Source organism: Mus musculus, chromosome 18, assembly GCF_000001635.26.
Source record: "Mus musculus strain C57BL/6J chromosome 18, GRCm38.p6 C57BL/6J".
Lineage (NCBI taxonomy): Eukaryota > Metazoa > Chordata > Mammalia > Rodentia > Muridae > Mus > Mus musculus.
In genome coordinates, this window is record NC_000084.6 from 61,018,862 (window position 1) to 61,045,044 (window position 26,183).

At 52.6% G+C, this 26,183-nt stretch overlaps 2 protein-coding genes across 2 annotated transcripts; one reads left to right on the forward strand and one right to left on the reverse strand.

Annotated features, from left to right (window-relative positions):
* Cdx1 (caudal type homeobox 1) lies at window positions 1-17,338 on the reverse strand. The gene is made up of 3 exons (NM_009880.3): window positions 16,815-17,338; window positions 1,513-1,658; window positions 1-1,080 (listed from the first exon to the last, which is right to left on the reverse strand). The coding sequence occupies exons 1-3, from the start codon at window positions 17,257-17,259 to the stop codon at window positions 865-867; spliced, it is 807 nt and encodes a 268-aa protein (NP_034010.3). The 5' UTR covers window positions 17,260-17,338; the 3' UTR covers window positions 1-864.
* On the forward strand, window positions 16,715-25,852 carry Gm52351 (predicted gene, 52351). Its single transcript, XM_030250664.1, has 2 exons — window positions 16,715-17,763; window positions 25,439-25,852. The coding sequence occupies exons 1-2, from the start codon at window positions 17,258-17,260 to the stop codon at window positions 25,518-25,520; spliced, it is 588 nt and encodes a 195-aa protein (XP_030106524.1). The 5' UTR covers window positions 16,715-17,257; the 3' UTR covers window positions 25,521-25,852.
* The last annotated feature ends 331 nt before the right edge of the window (window positions 25,853-26,183 follow it).

The window sequence follows — 26,183 nt, forward strand, 5'->3', positions numbered from 1 at the left end:
TTAAACTTTTTAAAAAATTCCTTTAATGCCATGTATGATTTTTATAAATTGTTTAAAAGGGGGAAAACTTATTTCTGAAGCTGCATCCAAGAGATTCCACTCTACATAAGCCCTGTACAGCTGCGAGTCCCCCATGGTCTGGGGGCTCCCTGGGTGTGATGGGCAGCCTGTGGGAAGGTGGGCATGAGCAGGTAGGTAGACTCATAGAGCCTTCCTCTCCATCCGCAGGCCTCCCTGGACACTAAGGAGGGGGCGAGTTCTGTCTCAAGAGCAGTGGCCAATTGCCCAGCCTCTACCTCATGTCCAGTCCTGATGGCTTTGTAGCTCCAGGCTGGGGAGGGCCAGAGCATGGGGTGCTAGGGCAGGTGAAAGTGAGGCTGGAAGAGGAGACAGGTGGGGCAGATAGCATCCTTGTGCTTCACATGGGAGTCTAGACTCTGGTGTACCACCTTCTTTCAATGCCGCCTACTCTCCAGAGCCAGTCTGGTCCAGATACCAGCCTCCCACCTCACTCTGGAACCCTTGGAGGAGACGGTGAAGCCTCAATCTTGTCTTGACAGCTCGTTGAGCCCTCTGAATCTTGGGAAATCTCCAGGTGATTGAGACTTCTCATTGGGCTTCCCCATCACCCTGTGGCCTAGGACACAAGAGCTGGAAGAGGTCCTTGTCCAACAGGCTCACCACACAGCCCAGCCAACGGAAGGCAGGAAGAGGGCAAGCTACTTGTCCTAGGTAGGCAGTTTGTCCACAGTGACCCCAAAGGGCAGCAGCAGGGCTGCAACTCAGAACAGGTCCTTGGGCCCCAGAAAAGCCAGCTGCCCAGCATTCAAGTCCCTAGATCCCTAGACCCCAGGCTGCAAGGGGCTAGGGTAGAAACTCCTCCTTGACGGGCACTGGGGAGGGGGTGCCCAGAAGGCCAGCATTAGTAGGGCATAGACTTCCTAGGGGTGGCCCTGATGGTGTGGGAGTGCCATCCAGGGGCAGGGGCAGCTGTGTGGGAGGCAGGGGCTGCTGCTGCTGCTGTTTCTTCTTGTTTACTTTGCGCTCCTTGGCCCGGCGGTTCTGGAACCAGATCTTTACCTGTGGGGTTGCAGAGAATTTATACCGCAGGTGCTAGGAAAGAGCTGGGCTGGGGAAGGGGGTCTTCATGATCCACTCTCTGCTCCTGACACCAGACACCCTTCTCTGAAACCTCTTTCCTCCCCTTCCAAGGCCCCAGTTCTCCAGAGCTCCTGTGTTCTGTGACTGCCCTTCCTTTGGGTCTGAATAGCATTGATTACCAGCCACTGTAGCCCGTGGTATGTGTGTGTGTGTGTGTGTGTGTATATGTTTGTGTGTATGTAGTAATGTTGGGTTTAGTTGAGGGTGTGGGAGTGGTCCAGTGTGTGGTTTTGTGCCAGTAGTCTGGAGACAACCTCTCTATTTTCTTTTTGTGGGCTCTGTCCATGCATGGCAGCCTGAAAGACCGACTCTGGGCCTTGCTACTTGAGCTGAGGTGGGGGACCCACATACCTGCCGCTCTGTGAGCCCCAGGTTAGCAGCCAGCTCGGACTTGCGCCGGATAGTGATGTACCGGCTGTAGTGAAACTCCTTTTCCAGCTCTAGGCGTTGGTGGTCTGTGTAGACCACACGGTACTTGTCCTTGGTTCGGGTCTTACCTGAGGAGCAGAAGGGCAATGAGGGAAGGGGAGTGTGATAGATGTTCAAGAAGGACCAGACAGCGCCTGACTGAAAGCTGATGGATGACAAGGCTGTGGCCTGAAGCCAGCTATGTCAGCTGTGACAAGCGAGGCTTCAGGAGATCCCCCCTCCCCCCAACTGTTCACTCGGAGGACCTCAGAGCTGTGTGGTAACAAACTTTCCAGATGGTTTTGACTCAGGGGGCCCCAGACCATAAGTCTGAGTATGAGTCGTGAAGGGGACACCTGTCTGGTGAGGGGACACCTGGATGGTGAGGGGACACCTGTCTGGTGAGGGTAGACTAGAGATAAAGGGGATTACCAGATGTCCCTCCCTCCTGTGCAAGGGAAAACAGGATTTGGAAGTACCCTTTAATTTGGGGCTTCCCAGTTCTACTGAATGCTAGCCCAAAGTACAACTGGAAGGCCCAGAGCTGCTGGTAGACCCTTGGGTCTGCAAGGTGCCCAGAAGGAACACTCAAAACACCATGCCCTACTCTAGGGTTGCATCGGGAGCCATAGGCCTGAGCAATAGAGCTGTCCACACTCCCTCCTGTGTTCCATACGCAGAGCATCAGTGACTCAGCTCGTTCTGCTGGATGAACCAAGTTCCTGTCTCAAGTTACACACTGTGGTGGGCAGGGAACAAATTGAAAAGTCCTTGCTTGAATGCTAGGGGAAGGGGACAGACAGAAAGACAATAAAAACGGAAAGCCTCGTTCACTGACAATTATTTTGAGGAAAAGAAAGAAGACAGGGAGCCCAAGAATTTGCCGGTGGGAATTTCAGAGTGGTGCTAGCGGAGTCAGGTGGCAGGCACCTACTGTCCTGGCTACTTGGCTGGGTCACTTGAATCCAAGAATTCAAGATCAGCGCAGGTAACATAGTGAGACCCCCCGCCCCCAGTTCCAAAAACAACAAAACAAAAATCCAACACAGTGGTTCTTGAAGCCTAGTCGAGAGACAGAGAGAGAGAGAGAGAGAGAGAGAGAGACAGACAGACAGACAGACAGAGACCATGTAGATACCCAGAGAAACAGAATCTGGCAAAGTGAACCTGGAGGGCAAAGGCCTTGAGGGTAGGGATATGTCCGAGAATGAGTAAGGAAGCAAAGAAGAAAGGGGGCCGGGACAGATGTCAAGGGAAGGGGCTTAGGTTTCACTCTAGAATGGGAGAGCCACTGCAGGGCTCTAAGCAGAGGAGACATGTGGTCTGCTGCAGGCTCTCATGTTTTTCTGGCTGCTGTGTGAAGAGTGGGGGTGGTGGGGGCTGCCATGTCTCAGGACAAGATGGTGGTGACTTGGCTTTCAGATGGTGTTGCTTGGGCCAGGAGCTGGACTTAAGGGCTGTCTGAGGTTATTGACATCAGGGTTGTCTTTGGAACAGAGCTTGGAAGGCTGTCTGGGCGGGAGTGGGGGGTGGGAGGTGTGGGGGGGCAAGAATTACGGAATGGGGCCTGGCTTTCTCTGGAAGAAGCTAAACACACAGCCAAACTAGAAGGTGCATGCTGACAGTAGGCGTGCACACATGCTAGGGCACAATGGATCTCGCCATAACCCTAGAACCTCTCTTGCTCAGTGCCTACAACAGCCTGGCCTTTGACTCCCTGCTCTGGCTCTTCCTGTCCCCCCATGCCCCTGCACTAAAGACCTGCATTTGGCCCACCTCCACCCATCTATCCCCACACAGCCTGGCAGGAAAGACCTCAGCTCTTCCCCAGGCGAGTGGTACTGTGGGGAGTGGGAGACAAGAGCTGTTCCTAGGCAGCTTCTCCCTGGGTTTCTGCCAGAGCAGCAGAACCACACTGGCCATTTCCATATGCACAAAGCTTGCAGGACCTCCTGACAGCAGAGTCAGAGCTCAGGGCAGCCTGCAGGCCTGTGCCAGGCCTGGTTAGAGGAGGGGCTGACGGGGAGGTTGCAGAGGCCTTGGCTCCAAGTGTGGCTTCTCCTTGACCTAGAAAAGTCAATCTTGGCTCAGAAACAGCTCTGCCGGAGGCTACTACCATCACAGCCTAGCTGGGCTCTGAACCCATAGCCCACTGGGATCACTAACTGAGACTAGGAGTCCTGGGATTTCAGTCCCTTGCCATCTTACAGATGACGAGCCCATTGTTTAAGGTGGTCATGTGGTTGCTGGGGTTTTTCCAGACACGTCCAGTTGCAGCTGTGAATCACAAGGGTCCCGAGGTAACTATGAATGCGGTCCTACACACCTTCAGGTTACTTGATGTATTTATTCTATGAACTTTATAATTCTAGTGTATTACTTCATGTAATAACGTCAGAAGGTTAGGCATTCCTGCTAGATCTAGTCCAACCTTCCTGCAGTCAAGGTCGCCCTCTAGTCTAGAGCTCTCTCTGCTGCCTTCAAAGCACAACTCCCACCATAGTTAAGGACCACTGAGCTACCCAACATCCTAAGTTTAAGCAATAGAAGCTCACAGGGAAGAGCATACCTCTGTGTCCATTCCCTAGAATGGAGGGTCGGACCACAGCAAGGGTGGACTGTAAAACCTGGACTGGACTGTAGTTGATGGCCTTTGGTTAGAACTTTCAAAATCCAGGAAGACTCCTAGGTGTCTAAGAGGATAGGCTAAACAGCAGATGGAGCTCTGCTTGTGAGAGCCCAGGCTCAGCCATGAGGACAGCTGTTCTCTCAGTACCTAACTCGATTGCCCCTCTCTGTGCTTGTCTCCATCTCTGTTGCTCCCACTCCTTGTGATGAGCAGAAGGGACCCACAACAGTCATTTACAGCTGGGAGCCAGGCCACAGAAAACTGCTCACTCCGAGGCCGTCAGCCTGGTGATGACATGACCCGAGAGTAGGGTATCCTGACCTCCAGCTGGCTCTTCCTAAAACGGAAAACGGTAACTAGACAGTATGGGATGTTGGCTGCATTGCAGCGCCTCTGTCCCCACCAGGGTTGGGGAAGCCCTAGTCCATAGGCCTAGAGAGGGGTTGATAGGAATAGGAAGCTATCGGCAAACTTCTATATAGTCCAACTGCTTGAAGAATACAGATTGATTCTAAGACAACAGTCTGGCAATAAACAAAATGTTTGATTTCCTGTACAACCCAGAAACAAGGCATTTGAACATAGCGTTCAGGGTTAGCCCTAACTAGATAGAGCATGTTCCTAGAACCGAACTAACCACCATGTCGTCTGGCTTTGTATGCACAGGGCTTTGGGCCACAAGCTCTATTTCTAGGGCATAACCTCACAAAGAACTGCCTGAGACAGTGAATGCTGCTACTAGCACAGTGTCCATGTCCCTGAGTAAGGAGCACCTGACCTAAGATATGGGACACCCAGGGAGAGGAGCACAAAGCAACTGTTGAGGCATGTGTACGAGGGAGCGAGACACAGGATGCTATGAGCAAAGCCTGCTCCGAGGCTGGGGAAATGGCTCCGTGCAGGAAGCGCTTGCTACAGAAGCATGAGGCCCTGAGTTCAGATCCTCAGCACCTGCGTAAGCCGGTTATGGTGGCTCCCTCACCTGGAATCCCAGTACTGCGGGTAAAGGGTGGAGATGAGCCCCTAGGTCTCCCTGGCCCAGCCAGTCTTGCTGAAATGCTGAGCTGTGGGTTCAGTGAGAAACCCTGCCTCAAAAAAAAAAAAAAAAAAACAAATTGGAGGGCAATAGAGAAAGATATTCTATTATAAAGTTAATTTCTGGTCCCCGCATGCCCAGGTACAGGTGAACACATCTGTTTATGAACATACACATATATACACACATGAAAATGTATAATTAAAAAAAAACTTAAAAGTACACCATAATTTTGGGCGGTGGTAGTGCACACCTTTAATCCCAGCACTCTGGAGGCAGAGGCGGGCTGTCTCTGAGTTTGAAGCCAGCCTGGTCTACAGAGGAAATTCCAGGACAGCCAGGGCTACACAGAGAAAACATGTCTCAAAAAAAAAAGTGTCATATCATCGTAGATGTGTATAATTTTTTTTGGTTAGTTGGTTTTTTCTTTTTCTTTCTGAAGATATATACAAGAAGCCAACAACAGAAGCTGCCCTCTCTGGGAAGGCAGATGGCAGTGAGAAGCTGGTGTGGGGGGTTGGGCTTTAGAGGGTTTCAGGGTTTTTTGTGTGCAAATGTCCAGTGTGTTATTTGTAGATTGTGTGTGTGCGTGTGCATGTGCATGTGCGTGTGTGTGTGAGAGAGACTGTGTGTGCATGTGTATGTCTGTGTGCATGTATGTTTCACAGAAGCTGACTCCAGGGCCTCGTCATGATAGACAAGCATTCTACCGCAAGCAAGTATCCGACAGCCATTTCTGTGCTTTTTAAACTTTGAGACAGAGTTGCCCAGGCAAACCCAGAATTCACTTTGTAGCCCAGGCAGTTCTTGAACTTGAAAGCTTCCTGCCTTGGCCTCTCATGGGTAGCGTTACAGATCTGCATCACCAGGTCTGAACTTGAATTAATTTTGTAAGCTGGTCTTGGACTCACTATGCCGTGAGAATGGTTTTAGGCTCCTGGTCTTCCTGGCCCCACCTCCAAGTACCAGGCTTACAGGTGTAGACTGCAACACCCGGCTTATGCTGAGAATTGAAGCCAGGGTTTTGTGCGTGCTGAGACAGCACTTTCCTAAGCTACATTCCTAGCCCCTGAACTCCCCCCCCTTTTTTTAAATGTTTTTATTTATTCTCTTAGAACTTCATACATGTATACAATGGATTTTGATCGTATCTACCCCTGTGCCTTCCTCCAGCTCCTCTAAGATCCCCCTTCTCTTTCCCACCTGCATTTGCCCCTCTCCTTCCTCTTCTTCCTCTTCCTTCTCCTCTAACCCAGAGTCCACCTAGTACTGTTTGCATGTGCGTGGGTGTGCGCTCATCCACTGGGGCATGGGCAACCTATAGTGGCCACACCAAAGAAAAATGACTCTCCTTTCCCCAGTGGCCGTCAACTGCCAATAGCTCCTCAACCAGAGGTGGGGCCTTGTGAGCCTCTCCTCATCCTTGGAAACTGTACTTTTATTGGCAGTCAGGAGCCCTGGGCTCTGAAGCTCTGGCCAGAGCTCAAGCCTGTGTCCTCCCTGATAACCGTTTGTGAGCACCCGAGACCCCTCTGTAACCTAGCGAGGAAGGGCAAGGTGGTGCATGAGAGGCACAGAGCAGGGAGGAGGCCAGAGTGAATGATTTACAGGTTCCTGGGACACTGGGGCTAAGGGGGAAGTCCAGGCTCCTGCAACAGGTGTCTGATGAGGGGCCGGCCACTCCCAGGCTCAGAATGAGTAACTTGTAGGCAAGATGCCAGTGAGAGTTGGTAAGGGGAGAGGGTGCAAACCATCAGAACTGAGCATAGTGGCCAGAGCCCCAGCTCACTCCCCTAAATGGAAAGCTCACCCTCCGCTCGAGTTCTGTCATCCGCAGAATGTCTCATCCCCGTCGAACGGGCTGCTATGAGAGGTGCGGATGGATCCCCACATCTCTAAAGCATGTGCGGTTTAAGGTCCGGAGAAGCCACAGGCAGACAGCTCCCAGTGCACGGCCCTTAGGCAGGAACTCCTGGTGAGCTGTCCTGAAAATCCTGGCCCCCAGATTTGGAGCGAGTAGAGCTGACACTGGCTCCCGGGGTTTGGTCCTTGGTTAGCTCTCCAGGTGTCTCTGCTATGTGCTTATTTGAACAAGCAGACCTCTACGGATATACAGGGGACCCACATGCCAGGGTGGCTAAGGATCATCTCCCTAGGCCTCATTTTCTGAATCTGTAAAATGGAGATAACCGTTAAGGACAGTCATGGTGGCTATGGGCCAAACACTTTGTGTATGTGCCTCAACAACTTGGGTTTTTTTTGTTTGTTTGTTTGGTTGGTTGGTTGGTTGATTGATTGGGTTTTGTTGTTGTTGTTGTTGTTTGAGACAAGGTTTCTTTGTGTAACAGCCCTGGCTGTCCTGGAACTTTTTTTGTAGACCAGGCTGGCCTCAAACTCACAGAGATTCACCTGCCTCTGTCTCCCAAGTGCTAGGATTAAAGGCATGCACCACCACACCAGCTATGCATCCGTTTTTTTTTTACATTAAAAAAAAATGGGATTCAAGACCATCTAGGGAGGGGGAGATGGCCCAGGAAAGCTGTTTACTGCCAAGCCTGGTGTCCTGAATTCCATCCCTGGGACCTACAAGGCCAAAGCAGATGTAGTTAAACATGTTTAAAAAGCTAGGACTATTTGTTCTCAGAAACACACTAGAGCCCATCACACAGAGAATGGCTTTCCACAATCGTCTCCAGCCTTGGGATGTACAGTTTCACCCGAGATGAAGAGGGCTCCTTGTGCGATACCTGGCATACAGCAGGTACACACAGAGATGGATGGAGCCTATTCTTTCCCAACAGCGGTGGGGTGGCCCCTGTGGGAATGCCAGAAAATGGGGCTGTGTCCTACTGGTATGCTGCATTTGTAAGGTTCCTTCCAACTTGGAAGCAGGAGGCTCCCAATGTTTGTTGATCCTTAGATTGTGTTTGTTATTATTGCTGAAAGAAATCTAGGGCTGATTTCCCAGTTTGAAAGCCTAGACAACAGGCCTGCCCAGCTGGAAGACAGGATAGTGTTGCGGTGGCCTGTACTGTGGTCCTTATCCAGCCCAGGGCAGACAAGGAGAGCCTGGCCTCTGCTCCAAGACAGACTGACTCCCAGAAAAATCAAATGGTCTCTAGGTCAGCACTTCTGGGTTTGCGGCTCCAAGGGCTGACTAACTCTGTCTATCAGGATGTGGGCCTATTAGGAGTCCAGCCTAGACCCTCTGTGACCTCTCACTAGGTGGGCCACCTCCTCTGGCTGTACATTAAGATGACACTCCCACCCAGCGTGCACACACACACACAAAGGCAAACATACACAGCCCGCCCCCCAACACATGTGTGTATGGGAGTTTGTTAAAAATACCTATTGCTAGGTTCTACCATTTGGGGGCGGGGGGAGCGGTGATAATGTTACCAAGGGTCAAGCTCAGCTCTGCCTCTCAGCTACACCTCTGCCCCCTCATCTTTAGCAAGCTCCAACTGAAGTGTTCTTAAACAAGTCCCTCACCTGTGGGTCTCATTCTCTCCTGATGAGGGATGGGTGTCAGCACCAAGATATGGAACCCAGAACTTCATGTATGCTAGGTACGCACTCTTCCGTTGAACTGCAGCCCCAGACCACAGGCCCTCTATGCTCAAGTTCCATGCCATTCTGAGTCTGCCTCACTACTCACCACTATCCAGGGACACTCATAGGGAGGGCACACCCATATATCCTCCCGCCTAGTAGAGCAGGGGGGCAATGGCTTGCCCACCTATGTCTGTGGTGCCTGCTTGGGGGATGCTTAGGGAGGTGGGAAAGGAAGCCGTTGGATCCCACTTCAAGATGGAGATGAGAGAACAGATCCAGAAGGGTCACTGGGTCATGTGATGGGGACAGCTGCAGAGCCAAGGAACAAAGAGAAGGGAAGAAAGATGGGCGTGGGGGTGGGGTCAAAGGTATTTGGAGGACCTGCTTCCTGCCACCCCCGGAGGACCATTGGCCAATGCCTTTCCCAAGTCTTGTGGAGACAGAGGAAGAACACCAGAGAATAAGTTCTGGCGTGGGTGATTTGTGCCAACACTGCCCCTGACCCTTGGTAGGACCCCTCTTCTCCATTCTGTGCCTTCATGTTCCATCTACTCAAAGAGAGCTGGATGGTGTGTCCTGGGAAGACAGACAAGCACAGAGTGGCCATCTTTTGTATAGAAAAGATATATGAGAAGAAAGAATTCCAAGTATGCTGAGCATAGAGATAACTTTAAAGACCCTGGGGATGTCATCCAGATTAACACGGGGGGCTACCAAAAAGTGACAGGGTTTGAGCAAGCCCGTGGAGTTAGCACTATGCCAAGATCTGCAAAGGCCAGGTGCTCACTGCGGATCCAAACCTAGCACCAAGAGAGGTGGGCCAGTCTGTATACTTAGTGGAAGGACCAGACAAGTGTTTGAGCTTTCCTGGGTTCCCTCCCTGCCCAGAACACAGAATAGATGTGAAAACACTTTGTAAAGGGCAAAGAGCTATGGAAGCCCCCAACTTCCCACCCCAAAAGTAGAACTGAGCTATTTGAAGAAGTGGATGGTAGAGCTCTCTGTTGGGAACAAGAGGAATGTTGCCTGATGGGAAGTCACATGTCAAAGAACACCCTAGAGTGTAGAGATCTGATTATGCCATCTGTTGCCATGCCATCTCAATTCCAGCCTTTTCTCCCGTCTGTGTCACCTGTTGCAGGGTCTCTGCTGCAGCAGCTCCTGCCCTGCCTGTCCTCAAGATACTGGAAGCCATTCTGAAGTCATGGGGCGTTCTAGGCCCACTGTTCATTCTTGTGTTAGATGAGGGGAAACTACAGGCTATTGTGTCATGGCTCCTCACTCAGGCCCTGGAGGAAGGATGAGGCTGACAGGGTTGGGTTAAGCACAGCCAAGTCTGAGGAAGCCTCATGAGGAAATCGGTAGCCTGGTGAGGGCCCTCTTCCACCACCTCTTCTTCCCACTCAGAGTCATCCATCATGGTTGCACCCGGCAGCTCTCAAGCCACCTGTGCATCTGGACCACCATATTTTCCTTGAGGCTCACAACCAGACCCGGCTTTGGGAGGAAGCAAAAACAAGGAACTTTAGAAACTTGGGCTGGAGAGATGGCTCAGAGGTTAAGGGCGTTGGCTGCTCTTCCAGAGGGCTGGGTTCAATTCCCAGCACCCACATGGAGGCTCACAACCATTTGTAAGTCTAACTCTAGGGGAATCTGATGCCCTCTTCTGATCTTCACGGGCACCAGGGACACACATGGGGAAACATTCATACACATAAAATAATAGACTAAGTTTAAAAGTTTAGGGTAAGATGGTCCTGAAAGTCTTCACCTAGATTGGCCATATACTGCTGGTACATCCCCATATAAGCCACTAGAACCTTTCTGGTTTTTGTTTTTATTTGTTTTCTTTGTGGCATTAACCAGTTTTCAAGTGCTCAACTGCTGTGTGTTCTGCACTTCCTCAGTGACAGGAAGTTCTAAGATGCCACTGCCAGCTCACTGCCCACCGGGGACCAGGAGCCCTAGCTACCTAGCTTGCCTCACTACACTGAGGTCACACTAGCTGCTCCATTCTCATCCTTCCAAAGTTATCCTGTGAGGACCCTCAGTCCGGAGTGCAACGCCATCCCTTCCACTGATGGCTCAGCCGCCAAAGCAGCCCTTCCTGCGTGGTGTTACTGCTTCCTCATCTTCGCTCATCAATGCCAGTCCAAAAGTGTCCCATTCTAGGATCAATGATGCTGCTTTTGAAGAGTGGCTGAGCACACACCCCGAGTGCCTAGGAGACACCAGCTCATTTCGTCTTGACTGTGCTGGTTGCTCAGCACTAGTCTGGTCTGTGCTCCATGGCAGGCCTTCAAAAAACCAAGCACACCAATTAAGCAACTACCAACAGTGATCAGGAATGCAGAGGACCACGGATAAGGAGCTGAGGCTGGGCTAAGTTGGTTACAGGGGGGAACTTCTTCACTTAGCCTTGGGAAAATCTCTTGGAGGAAGTGGCTTATAGACCAAGAGCTGTAGGTTGAGAAGGAAGCAGCTTCCATGTCAGATATGGGAATAATACTCCAGAAAGAGAAAATGGCTTACGCAAAGACATTTGGATGGAGGTTCCAAGTGGGAAGCTGAATCCCAGTTCTCTGAGGGCAGGCAAAGACCCCACCTTTGTTCAGCCATAGCTCCCATCACCCAACTGAACCCTCAGCACAGAAGAGAATAGCATTACCCACCTGCCTGGAAGGATGGATAAGGGACGGAGGGATGGACAGAGGGGAGGCACAAGCTGTGGCTAGAGGACTACCAGAACCTCTGGCTGAGGGGGTCTGGGGTTGATTTCAGAGCCCAGGCAGGCCTGAGGGTGACAAGCTCAGACTTCTCCTTCCTGCTTATGCCAAGATGAGGCCTGACGGGGGAGACCCGGGGAAAGGGCAGCAACACATGGTGATGACCCTGACCCCAGATGTTATGGCTGTTTGTGAATCCCAGGAGCTTCAGGCCTGTCCAAGAAGAGGACTTTCTTCCCAAAAGCTGGCCCCAGATGCTAACAAAGCTGTCTGGATGTCAGAACAACTCCTGAGGCTCTAAAGCACAAGATCTGCTGGGGAAAAGGGACACACGTTCCACAACACTCTCTCTCTCTCTCTCTCTCTCTCTCTCTCTCTCTCTCTCTCTCTCTCTCTCTCTCTCTCTCTCTCCAGCCACTTTCTAACTAGGTCATTCCCAGCTACATCTGAGAGCTGAGGTGTCAGGTGCAGCTTCTGCTGCAGGGAAAACCAGCTTTAAAGAGTCAGCCCGCCTTCTTTCTTCTCCCCTCTCTGTCCCCACTTACTCAGCTCCTCCCTGCTGGCCTCATTTCCCTCACCTGGGTGGGCACTGGCCGGAAAGCAAGCAGCCAAGGAGAGATCTTGGGCTGGGTCCTTGAGTCTGTTGCTTTGTTTGACAAACCCTTGGCAGGCTGTGGATCCTGGTTGGAACTGAATGTTGTCATACCCTAGGTGTGTGAGCTTGGGCAGGCCACATGGCCTCTCTAAGCCTCTTCGATTTTATCTGTAAAACGTGTCCAATGATAGAGCTTTTTATCTCTCGGGGTAGGTATGAGGCCTAAGTAAAGTGGCTCAAAAGGAGGTCTTAGCATAGTGCCTACATGATAAGCTCCTACTATGTGCACACCAGAGCAGGAGGGGGTTGATTAGGACTGGTCCTTGATAGGACTACAGATGGCGACTGGCAGAAATATGCCACTTGATAGACATAGGTATGATAGAGATTTTTAAAACAAGGGGCCATCAGTAGGCTATGACTGCCCTTCACTTGGTGTGGGGTGAATCAAGGAGGGTTTCCTGGATAAAGCAGCCTCGGAGAAGGAGTGGCACTTGAACTGCTAAAGATGCAGTAGAGGGAAGAGAGGGTAGGGCGGATAAAGGTCCCAGGATGTCCATGCAGAAAGTGTGAAGCCTGTTCACACCTGTTCACACCTGTTCACACCTGCCAAGAAGTGTCCCTGAGCCCTGGCCACCTGCCCAGGGCGAGCTGTGCTTTAACAACACTATGGCTTCTAGCACGTAATCCGGTGAAAAGGCTCGGTGGGTAAAAGCCTTTGCTACTCAAGCCTGACCACCTGACTTTGATTCCTCGAGCCTCTGCCAAGGTGGAAGGAGAACCAACTCGGCCTCAGTCGTCCTCTGAACTCCACACATGCTATGGCTTACAGCCTCCCATACTAATAAGTAAAAATTCTATAAAATAACAACAGTAACCAAAAGGCCAGGCTGTGGTGGTGCATGTCTTAATCCAAGCATTAAGGAGGCAGAGAGAGGATCTCTGAGTTTGAGATCAGCCTGGTCTACAGGATGAGGTCCAGGACAGCCAGGGCCACACAGAGAAATCCAGCCTTGAAAAACCATGATGATGATGATGATGATGATGATGAAGGAGGAGGAGAGGAAGGAAGAGGGGGAGGAGGAGGAGAAATTACCCAGGGTAATAAGGCTCTGGTTATGTGGCATCTAAGAGAATTGGAATCCCAGAGCTAAGTCTCTCAAGCCTCAACTTCTAACAGTCTCCAATAAGTCCCTGAGCTTTTAAGCAAACGACTGGGAGAGTGTCTTCAGTACTGCATTGATTGGGCTGTGGATGCCACTGACTTCAGAAGTGACATGGCTCCCTCAGAGCCAGGTAACCCTTTATTCCTGGATTGTAGCCTAACTGGGGCTCACTGCCTCCCCCATTCATACGTTCCAGCACCCTTTCCTAGAGTAAAACCAAATCAAATCACAGTCTGGCCTTGGCTGCTCCAATTGCTTAGAGTCGGGAGCACTGACCAAGTGTGGGGAGGGTATCCAATCTTTGGCTACTAGCCCGAAATGCTGTCTGGGCAGGCATGGGTCCAAGCCCCAGAGACGGACTCTAGAAATTTGTGGAAGCTGGGGTCTCATCCCTCTCCTGATCTCTCCAGAGATGTCTCCCGGCCCTCTGCTTTCCTGGCTCACTCATCCAACTGAAGGCTCTGAGCATATGCTTGGTACCAGGCAGACACGGAGCAGGTGCCCCAACTGTTCCTAGGTCAGACAGACATGGCTCTAGACCTTTTGGGAGCAGATACCATGCAAACATACATGGAAGTGGAGGGCACGCTGGAATTTGACAGGGTTCTAAAGGGCACCCATCAGAAACCATCCAAGGCAGCGGAGGTGGAAAGTGTGACTTGGGAATCACAGAGGGCCTCTCCTTCAGCCATGCACAGAAAGCGAGAAGGAGCCAGGCAAGCGTGCAGAGAGTCAGAGGGAAGAGAAACAGCAACGGCAGCCACAACCAAATGTGTACACAAGACCTGAAACAAGACTTGGCAGACCTGAGGAGTTAAAAAAGAGGGCTGGGTGCTGGGGCAATGATGGCCAAAGGGAGTGGCCCGGGGTGAGGTCCAGAGGTGGGTGGGAACCAAGCATTGGTGCTATAGAGTCTCACAGACCTGAGGAAGGAGTTGGAAACCACCAAAAAAAAAAAATTTAAGCTGATTCATCTGCATCTCAACCCTACGTTCCTCATCGGCACATCTGCCCTTTAATTGTCCAGTGCAGATAGTCTAGGCTGTTTGGGGCTCAAAAGAAGGAAGAAAGGTAGCAGGCTGAACACCATATGGACAGAGTCGGTGTGAGCTGGAGGGTGAGGCAGGCAGTGATTTTCCCTCAGCTGTCCCAGACCACTGCATAGCATATGAGCCACTTCTGGGAGGCTGTACCTTCAGTACCCAGGAGAAACTGAGCCAGAGAAGGCAAAGGGCTCTTCCCATGGGGAGAGTCTATACCCTTCCCTCAGCTCCCATTCTGCCTTACTTCAGGAGCATTAGTGAGAGTCATGTGGTTTGAGCAGACCAGAAGGTCCAGACTACTGCATCTTTGGCCTGTCTAATCCGGTTCCTGAAAAAGAGCCCTTCCTGGAATCCAAACCCTTAGTCCTGGCCTGGACTCTCAGAGCTAAGAGAGAAACTGCTTCGCCTTTGGGCGTTCATGGCCCCATCTCCACGAGACAGGAGGCCAGGAGGGCAGCTGGGTTTTCAGGTTCATGCCCAGAGATAAAGGAGGTTTCCTCACATCACATCACCCCAAGTTGTCAGACTCCCCACTCCTCTGACTACTACCCCACTGGTCCACTCCCTCCTGCTCATACAGCTTCGTTATGAAGGCCTTTCTCCAGTGCTCTCCCCGAGGGGAACCGCCTGATCCTCCCCTGAGTCACCTGACCAACAGGAAGCTGCTAGTGGAAGAGTGGAAAGGTGCTTCCCGTCCTTGACTTCCAAAGAAGACCACACAGGCGGCTGGGGGCAAGGCTCTTACACCTCCTATCCTGTCATCCAGTGTAAAGCTTGCCCCCTGCATTCACGAGCCAGGCTTCAGAGCACAACCTGTCCTTCCACCTACACACACACACACACACACACACACACACACACACACACACACACAGACACACACACACAGACACACACACAGACACACACAGACACACACACACAGACACACAGACACACACACAGACACACACACACACACAGACACACACAGACACACACACACAGACACACACAGACACACACACACACAGACACACACAGACACACACACACACACACACACACACACACACACACACACACACACACACTGTCTTCCAAAGGATGGAACATACATTAGTTTTTCCAAGACTCTTTTCTACAGTTAGAAGCAGGGTATATACATCACCATGTAACCTCTCCCTGCTCCTTGTTTCATTGATCACAAAACAGAGACCCTGGGAATTGCTTGAGCAGAGGATTAGAACCGGTATGGTGTTTAGTGTGCCCCACGAGTTCCTGGCTGTGGCCTTGGGCCAGAATTTACCTTGTTTGTACTATAGCTTGCTCATCTTCCAAATAGGGGGGAAGACAGCAACATGTTATATAAGAGTTCCATATTATTAGCTGCTATTACTCAAGGCACGGAAGTGAACAGCCTTGCCCCTCAAATATCTCTGGAGACAAACAGGAGTTTCAGTGTCCCTTGCACTTCTAAGGAAGGGTGTGACTACAACCGAGGCCTGAAGACACTAATCAAACCCTGCTCGCAGCTACCCAGGGGAGTAGATGGGTGTGTGGGAGAAATGGAGGGAAGGGAGAGGAGGTGGAGGAAGTCCCAGGCCTGCCCCCAGCTGGGAGAAGGGAAGCAAGGGTCGGACATCAAAGAGTAGGCAGGCCAGCTTCCCGCCCTCAAGGCCAGGTGGCCTTTGTCAGGACAGGCCAAACACAATCTGGACAATGAGGTGTCCTGTTCACTTTCCTGCCAACAGGAGTCACTACTGAGCTAAAACAAAGGCAGTTACATGACAAAGGGGGGGGGTGCATAAAGGTCAGGCTGTCCCTCATTAAGCTGGGCCTTTGTCCAGCCCCCTCCCCTGCCTTTGAAGAGGGGTGGATCAGAGGGGCCTGCCCGGGGGCAGGCGCTTCACAGGCCAAGGAACCAAACAGCAGCCACCTTCCCAACTGCTCCTACTGCCCCTCCCCCGGGGTCAAGAGTTCAGGGAGAGTCCTGGGGAGGCTAGGTAGGGACCCCTGTCCCTATGCAACCAATGGGAACTTCGTCAACCAAAGGAAAGGATCGCATCGCTTTCACTGTAGGATAGGGAACCAGTTGGTCCTGGAGGGGAAAGAAGATCCCACATGCCCACAGCAAGATAGGTGCTTGGGTGAGTGTCTGTGGCAGGGTTAGGAGTGGAAGAAGGTGATGAAGATCAGCAGTGCGGGTACTGCTGCGACGACTGGGCATCTGGCCTTCTACTTGTGGCCTTGCCACTTACACAGACCCAACGTCCTCTCTTCCCGGGTTAGCAGTTTCCTCAGCTATACACAAGGACTCAGTTGAGTTACTCAAAGCTCTCAAAGCCTAGAGATAAAGCAGGGCGAAACAAAATGACTTCAGGACAAGAGTGGTCGTGGGCCCCACTCTCGAGAAGCCAATCAGGGCCAGGGCAAAGGTCAAAGAAGGAGACCTGGGCCTCGCCAGGCACCTGTCAGGTCTGGAGGCTCCCACGGGAGAGAAGGGTCCTTACCGCTGCCACCGCCGCCTGCAGCCGCCACGCTGCGCCGCATCCATTCGTAGGGCGTCCGCCTTGGCGCTCCTGGCGAGGACGGTGCGCCCGGAGCCCCGAGGGACTGCGCCAGGATGCCGGGACCAGGCCCGGGAGGCGCGGGCACCGGGCTAAAGTCCGGAGGGGGCCCGAAGGCCAGCGGGGCCGGGCTGGCGGCTGAGGCCGTGGGGCCCGGGCCATAGGCAGCTGCCCAGTCGTCCTTGGGCGCAGGGAAGGGCGCAGCCCAGGTCGGAGGGGGCGCGGGCGCCGGCTCCACGTGCGTGTAACCCGCGAAGTCGGGGTACTGCGGGGGCGCGGGCGCCGGGCCAGGGGGCGCATAGGTCGGAGGGCCCAGGCCGAGGCTGGAGGGTCTGGCGGGGCCTGGGTACACGGGGGAGTCCTTGTCCAGCACATAGCCCACGTACATGGTGACCGCAGGGTCCCCCGCGCATGCTGGGCCCTGGAGCCGCCGCGCCCGGCCGGCCGCCCCGACGACCAGCGACTGCTCACCTGGCCCCGCGGCCGCCGCCGCGCCCGCCCCACCCCGGCCTTTTATAGCCGCGGGCCGTCCGCGGCCCCAGCCGGGCGGCTTTGCATTTCAAAGCGGGGGGAAGCCTCGGGGCCGCGAATCAAAGGGGGAAGCCCGTCGGGCGAGGGGGTTCAAAAGGAGACAAATTGCCGCCCTAAGCGGGAGGTGGATGGGCCAGCGGGCTGGGGACCCGGAGGGCGCGGCCTGGATGACGGTCCGGTCCCAGCTTGGGGTTCCGACTCCTCCTTCGGGGGTCGCAGGGACCTCCCCACCACCCACCCCTGGGTTACAGGTGGAGAAACTGGCTCCGAGGAGCGGGGTGGAGTGGTGGCATGACCCTAGGCGAGCCTCACACCGCCCACAGAGCATGGGGACACTGTCAGCAGTGACCACCAGCTTGAGGTGAGGCGGAGAGCAAGGCTGACTTCAAACGGGGGTTCCGTCTGTAAGGTAGCGGGCGTCTCTGGGAGGGGTGGTGGTGGGGTTAGGGGTCACGACCCTTCGGGTCCCAGATGAAAGCTATGGTGATGTGCATATGCAGATAGCCAGTCTGCAAGCTACTGTTTCTCTTATTGGCTCCCCAGAGAAATTCTCAAAGGTGTGGACCAGGGGGGTTTCTGGGGACACCTTGGGAAACTTCACAAACTTTTGATGCGTATTACCTTGACATTATCATTGCTGAAATGTTTCAAACATACATATACACCGAGTTGCATTGTGTACCTACCTTGCAGCTTCCATTACTTATCGGGTTTCTGTCACCTCTTTTTTTTTTTTTTTTTTTTTTAAATCTACTGCCTTTTGTTTTTTTTCCTAAAGCATTTTCGGAACAATTTAAAAACAAATTCCAGGCTTCATGTCGTTTTACCCCTACACACATCAGCCCGAGTCTTTAAAATACAGGGACAAATTCCTGAGTATTTATTATCGAACAAAGTTTATATTCTGTGTACTCTGACTGATTGGGGGAAAAAAAAAGAAACAACGCGATTTTGCAGTTGGCTTGATGATCCTCGTTGGTAATGGAAGGGATCCCGCTGGTATTTTAAATGTCCATGTGGGTCTTTCCTGCTCCGTTGAAGACAGGCAGGCAGGCATTCCACAGCTACCTGAGCAGGGAAAGGCATAGCTGAGACTGGGAAGAGAAGGCATTGCTGAGGACGGATTCAGGAAGGAAGACTATGGGCCAGGGAGGGAAGTGTGCAGAGGAGTCCTCTGAGATTGGATCTCTGGTGCTCTAGGGCCATGCAGAATTTCCGATGCCTCAAAGCAAGGACACAGGTCTTGGCTATTAGACTTTCCTTCTCTTTACAGGGGCAAGCAGGGGAGTCGAGGCCATGCTGTACCCTGCCGGCAGATGCAGTGCAAAATGCAAATGCCAGGTTGTTCCAAAATGACCTAGAATTTCATAGTGGCAGGATTCAGCTGAGCCCTGTGCGAGTGCACAGATGACCTGCCCGTGAAGGTGTCCTCAATCAGTGACACTTACACATAGCAGTAAGCCTAATGGTCCCCTTCCTGCTCAATGGATGGAAGCAGGGAGGCCCAGAGAGGAAAGGGCAGAACTCCAGTTCATGCTTTATAATGATGGCTGCTTACAAGAGAGGGGAAGGTAGCTACTTGTCGCCAACACAGATGACGGTATGAGCACATGGGTGTCACAGCATGGGGGAGGGGCGCCACATTCTCAGGTCAGAAGACACCTAGAGTTCTGGGTTCCAGTGAGAGCACAACCAAGAGATACCCCAAGAGGGCAGAATTCTGCTCTCACCTGGGGTAACCAGGCCTGCTCCTCACTGTGGGAAGTGAAGGCCTAGCATGGAGGGCAGGGACCTGAGAGAGAGAGCTGCAGGCATGGAGTCTAACCTACCTGTCTAGAATGAATGCTCACTGTAGGACCATCCAGTACAAAGCAGACGGATGGTCCTGTAGTGAGTGAGTTTATCGTCAAGGGAGGTGTGCAAGGGATGGCTGGGTATCTCCAGTGAGGGGTCACACTTTTTCTGGGGAAAGCAGGAAATTGGTGGCCTCTAATCCTCTCTATGCCAGTTCTTGCCTAGTCAAGAGGCTTGCCATTTGGGATTAGAAATTTATTTGCTCACATATTCATCCCTTTGACACGGACAGACTGACCCACACAACCGTGCTGGCGCCATGTTCAATATGGAATGAAGCCCCTTCTAACTTAAGGTGCCTTCAGTCCTGGGGGGCAAGGCGTGAATTAAATGTTCAGTGAAGGGAATATCACATCTTGGATCTAGTTGGGAGCCAAGCTAGAGAATTCTTTGGGAAGGAGGTGACACATCAGTCGGGGCGAGTAGACAAGGGCAGTGTAGTCCAGTGGTCAGTGTGCGCCAAGGCCTTAGGGGGCGAGGAATGTGTGTTCCCCTAGAACTGATAACCCAGCCCTGAGGGAGAAGCAGGAAGCTGATCTGAGAACACACCCACCCCTCCTAACCCCTGCACCAGGAGAGGGAAGCTGGGCAGGGATCCTAAGTGACTGAGACATAGCCAGGATTTGGTAGTGGCTTAGAGATGGATGGGTCAGGGTGGCAGGGGACCTTATAGGAAATTCAGAAGCCTGCTGCAGAGACGTTTCTCAATGCTGTACCCTCAAAGGGTGGACATACCGCCCCCCACCCCCCATCTACAGGTGCTCCTGGGCTGCACCACCCTTTCTGAGTATCCGCTGTCTCTCTCTGAGATGGCACACTGGTTTGTGACAATGGCACTTCCACACACTGAGCAGGTGCTGAGAGTGACATCTCACGGCCAGCGTGTGTCACCTCCGCTCATCCTGACCACCATCCAGGGAAATAGAAGCGATTGCTACCCCCATTTTTTTCCCCAGATTAACAAATGTGTTCAGAGAGGTAAAGTCACCTTCCTAGAGTCACACAGAAAACCCACCTAGCTGGCAGTTTTTCTTCCCTCTAGAGATGGTTGACCCACTGAGCACAGAGAGTGATCCTGACACTGACACCCCCACCTGACAACTTGTTAGCTGGATTTTGCTTAACAAATTGCTGGTTCCTCTTCCTCCTCAGCCTCAAGGCTCCAGCCACCCTCACACCTAGGTGGACCCCCTGGTTAGAGGCTTTAGCATCAGTTCCTTAAAGAAAGGAATTATAACCTTATTTAAGTCTGAGATTGTAGTGCCGTACACCCCCACCTCTGACCTGCGACCCGATCTTGAGCCCCTGGACACCAGTTTCACATGTGCCCTCCGGGACTGTTAACTGTACCACTGTGCCGGCCCCGCCTATCCTGAAGCAGCCTCTTCCTTTCAGGCAATCCCCTTATCTCTGGGCGTGGCTGTTTATTGGACCCCTCCTTCTTCCCTCTTCCCCCTGGAGGCTCTCACTCCGGGGCCTCCTGGGGTGGGGTACCCAGATGAAGGCCCTATAAAGATCTTGCTGATAACTTGGTTTATGGCCCTGGAAGAGAAAGGTCTGGGGCTCAGTTACTGCTGAAAACGGTTTGCTTCAGGGAAGCCAGTGGACACCAGGGCTAGTGTCAGACCCACCATGCCCCCACCCCTAGCCTGCTGAGCCCCTCTCCAGACATCTTACCAAGGGTCAGACAAGCTTCTTCCTTGCTTTCTGTCACTGGGCAGGCTAGTTCCCTTCTTGGGGTCACCGGTTCACCTCAGAAGCGGGGATGGCTGTCAGCATCTCAGAGGCAGAGATGAGCCTCGCTATCGCTATATCGACAGTAGGGTCCCCTGGAATAATTTTTGGCTTCTAGACAGGCCTGTCCACTTCTCCAGCCCCTCTAGAGGTGATGTCGCCACCTGCTGGCCCTCTAGAGCATGACAGGAGAAATTAGTCCCTTATTGCCTAGTCTCAGATAACAGGAGGTATTGGGGAACTGAGACAACCTCCTTATCCAGACACCAGAGATCAAAGAAGACACCAGAATCAGGGCTCAGAACAAGCACAGAATGTCCTTGTGCCCAACAATGTGCAAACAGACAGGCCAGGGGAGGAAAGGAGGCACGGAGACTCAGGGGTCAAAGCTCAGAGAGAGCCTAGAGGTTCCAACTCTGATTCACAGTTGCCCACAAGCTCCCCAAGACTCCAGCCCAGCCTTACACCCCCACACTATACCTCAGCTACCTGGTCTCATGCATGCTGAGCTGCAGCGGCTTGCTGACCTCAGAATAAAAGCTGGGCTCCCAAGAGCCCTCAAGTCTTTGCGCTGGCCCCCAGCTGCCTTCCCCATCCTGGCAATCCCTCTCCTCTCTTCTGATCTACCACTTCAAGGTCTTGTGAACCTCAAAGAATTTGCAGGGGCTGATCCCTTTGCTTTCAACACTGTTCCCATTCTTGTTTCATGGATGGCCTTTCAACCTCAGGTCTGAGCGGAGATACGTCTTCCCCAAAGGAGCTTCTACAGGCCTGAGCATGACCCCCCACCCCCATCTGCCCAACTCTGTGATTTCTGTATCTTTCATTGTACCAACCACAGATTGGTGTTATTCATCCGTTGCTTCCTTGATGTTTGCTTGTGAGCTCTGGGAAGGGGCGTGGGGAGGCAGGTCACATAGTAGGTGTTCAGCGAACTAACTCCCTTCATGCAGATGCACAATGGGAGAAACAGGACAGCCTGAAATTAGGGGTGAGAGGCCCCACGGAAGACATATTATGTGCCTTCAGTCAGGTTCTGTACCCACTTCTGGGTCTTAAGAGCCAGTGTTCTCGTGAGGGAGAAACAATATCGTCTTCAAGGGTGCTACTGCTGTATTTCTTTGAGACTTCTGTATATGGTAGGAGGATGTGCCACAGTGCCCTGTGTTCCGGGGGCACTGAGGTAGCATAGGATAGGGTGGTTGGGAGGCTGGGGTAAGTATGAATGGACATGTCTTGAACTTCAAATGTCCTGCTTTAGTGGAGCCTGGCCCGGGAAGAGGGTTTCCAAGAATCTCTGTTGAAGATGACTCATGTCCCTGCTGCCTCCCTCGGACACGTGCTCCAAGTGTCAACGGTGCTGTGACTCCTACCCTAAGACTTGACTTTCCAGCTACAGGTAGAGCAGCTATAGGTAGGGTCTACCTATCTGCTCACAGTGAGTAGTAGGGAAGGATGCTGGGCTAAATCATCCTCTACCGCTCAGGCACCTCCCTGCAAAGCCTTCCATTTCCTGAGCTTGTCCAGTAGACGACCCTAGAGGACGTCCTTCCGGACACCCAAGCTGACTGTGCTAAGGTCTGGGACGTGAGCTGCTTCCTCACACCCCATGCCTGCTCTGCGAGCCTCCAGGGCAGCTTCAGGAGCGTGGGAGAGCCAGCTGTGGTAGCTGCTGGTGCTGAGCTGATCCACAGGGACATCTCCCATGGGGATCCCCTTCCGGGCCCCTCAGCCCACACTCCACAGAGCCCTGCTTCCTGCTCTGACAGTGAGGGAGGTATCAGGGATTATGCGCAACCTGGACCCCTCCTCTAGGGCAGAACGTGGGTATAAAACTTGGGGCCAAGCCTTTGTTGCCATGGTATCTGTGCTCACACTGCAGGATCATACAGCCTCACATGAGCCACTCTGTCAAGACCCCTTACGTTGGCTATAAAGAGAGTGGGTGGAGGGGGGTCCTTCCGGCCCTGATTATGGACTCCTGTGACAGCAGCCCCAGGGAGGACTGGTTATCCTTTGTAGTTCTCCTCTCCTTCTGCCTCTAGGCTCGCCCCAAACCTGTATGAATCTTGTACTCATGTCCCTCACAGCATGTGAGGTGGGCACACAAGCCTTTATTTTAAAAACCCCAAGGCTCTGGGCATTTTGAGAGTCACACAGCTAAGACGCAACTGAGTTCGGAGCCTCAGGCTTAGCGCTCAGATTCTCATGCATGAAGTAGACCGCCAATCTGCGTAGGTGAGAAAAAAGCGTGACGCCCCAAGGCCTGGAGCCCCTTCTGAACTCTACCCACCACCCGCTCTCAGCAGCTTTTCCCTCAGTGTTTGACCATAGGTAAACCGGCTCCCAGGATCTGGGCGTGGAATGAGTGTGCTTGATTCGTTCTGTCCACAGTGGGGCTGGGACCATGCTGGCCACCCTAGCGTGATGCTACATACTCGTTCACCCACAGACTGCTGAAGAAGCTGCGGGTGCAGACCCGGCCCTGACTTACCTGCTGTCTAGAGCAGAAAGCAGGCTGGGCAGCTCAGGGACATTCAACAAGGTCTTCCAGCTTCAAACAGAGAGGCTGGAGTCAGAACTCAACTTTAGTCTCTGGGTCCAGGCCTTCGAGAGTGCCCTGTGGCACTCTGTGTAGTTTTGTATCGCTTGCATCCCATCACAGGGAGGAGAAACAGCTCCTGTGCCCACCAAGGGTTAATGGTGGTAGAACTAAGTGCTTCCAGATGGGCCAGCGGATGGCTGGGCTGGCCGGAAATGGCAGCCCCCCCCCCCAATCTCTCGAGGATCGGCCACCGCCACTCCTTCCCTCTACGCTGTGTCTTTGGCCCCCAGCTGTCCCCTGCCCCAAGCCCTGCCAGTCTCCTTTCCCTAGGTCATCCCCAAGGTCCTTGTGCTGAGAAACTGAGGCTCAGACAGGATAAGGACCCATACAGTGATTGTGAAACTCCAGGGCCAGGTGTTCTCACGTCTTTTGGGACTATGGACTATAGCTTGCTTCTTACAAGCTATCCTGCTCACTGCAATTGATCTGAGGGTTCAGAGAAGCACAGCCAGTGAAATTCTGGGGACACGGTTTCCTGCCCCGTGCACCTCTTTCTGTTTTGTGGTTTGGGGCTCAAACCCAGGGAGTTTGCCTTTGTACAAGAAGTCCTGTGTAGGCTTGACCCAGTGACCCTGTGACCTTTGGCATCATCCATGCTCCTCTATGACCGCTGGGTCAGGCACTCCACCTAGAGATTCATTACCTCACATGGTCTGGGCCGGTTTCAATCCCCTTTTCCGCACAGCCCCGCCCAGTCCTTTGCTAAGTAATTGCTAAGAAGATGAGACCAAGAAACGAAAGCAAGATAAATAATGGAATCTCAGATGTACCTGACCTGAGACCTTTGTGGGACTGGAGAAGAGGAGGGGCGCGGGGCACAAAGACACAGATGATAGGGTGTAAAGAGGGCAGAACCTAGCTGTTCCTGATCTGGGATACCCCGTCTCCAAACCCTGAAACCCAACTTTCCCCAGAAGTGACACTGTATGCGTTCACTAGAGTCTAACAGTCCTTTTGAAAGGACACCCAGTGTGGCTTTGAGAGCTAGGGCACCTAAAATGGGGGAGGGATCTAGGGAGGCGAAAGTGGAAGAGAACCAGCCAGGACCTCTGTGGAGAGGGGCAGGGGTAGGCAGGAACACAATGGGAGATACCTCGCTGGATCACTGCTGGGTAGGCTAGGAGGAGGGTGGGGCAGGGCGCCTGTCTCTGCTCCTGTGGTTCCAGACAACTTAGTCCCACCTTTGCTGTTTCTGCGCGAGCTCAGGAAACTCACGGAACTTGTACCTCAGTTGCCCTGCTATAAAACAGGGCAAAGAATCTCTTCCTGTTTCCTCGGGAGCCTTAAGATGCTAAAGGGGGTCTGCCTGAGCACATGGGGCAATGTACTGACTGGGTGACCTCAGGTAGTCATGGTCTCTCTCTCTCTGTGCCACTTACCTCTGGGCCTTTGTTTCTTCTAGAAAACAGAGCAAAACAACAAGACTGGAATTATCCTTATTGGGAGAGTTTCAGGAACCTGACACCAGACTCAGTCACTGCTGCCTGGACAGTCCAGTCAGACATATGACAGTGCGGAAGAGTGTTTATATCTCAGTGCAGTCACACTGGGAAGAGATGGGAACTATTGCCCTACATCCTGTCTGTGGTATTAACAAGAGATGGAGGGGGACACATCTAGAGCAGGGACCAAGAAGAAAGAGTCCATAAGTCAGGCTGCCTCCCATTATCCTGTGGTCTGGCACATGGTGATCGCACGTCTGGTTCTGTGAGGTTCCACTGGCTTCTAGGACGGTACCACAGCTTGAGAGGGGGACTCAGTCCCATCATCCTTAAGTTCCTGGAATGATCTTCCTGTAAGATTTGCTGTTTCTGGAATCTAAGAATATACTGTTTTTACACAGGGTCTCCCTGGATAGCCGAGAGCCATTTTCTGCTGTGTCTATCTGGGATGGCAGGCATCCACCACCATTCTCAGCTTCTTAGTGGTTTTTCAGCTTGCAGTGAGTATTTAGACAGACACGCCTTTGATCTGTACTCATCTGTGTGTGGAGATGAACAGGAGTCAGACCCAAAGTTTAAGGTAGCAAGGGAGAAAGCTCCAGGCCCAGGTGAACGGTCAGGACTCAACAGTAGCAGTGTCAGCCCTGGGTCTTTCTCTAGTGTGTCATCAGCCACTCTTTTCCTTGGGGACCTGCTTAGCTAGGAATGTCTCTCCAACTCAGGTGGCCTCTTACTACAGAGTCCCAGCACACAGTACCGGTCCTCAGGTCCTCAAACAGGGCAGATGTTCAGTGAGGTCACTACACAAATTATCAGCACTTCCTTTACAGATGGAGAAATTGAGGCACAGAGAACGCGCGCGCGCGCGCGCACACACACACACACACACACACACACACACACTAGCACCCCAGGTACCATGGTAAAGGGAGGCTCCATTTGACAGGCATCAGGCAAGTGGGGCAGGCCACTCTAATAAAAGTGACTCAGTGGCTGGCGTGGGCAGCGGAATTTCTAAACATCCTGAAAGAGCCGGTGAAGGGAGGGAGCAGAGGGAAAGGAGGAAGAAAAACAAGAAAGTTGGGGGAAAAGAAAGAGAGGAAAAAAAAAAAAACCCTGAAATTGAAAACAGACACACGCGTCCAC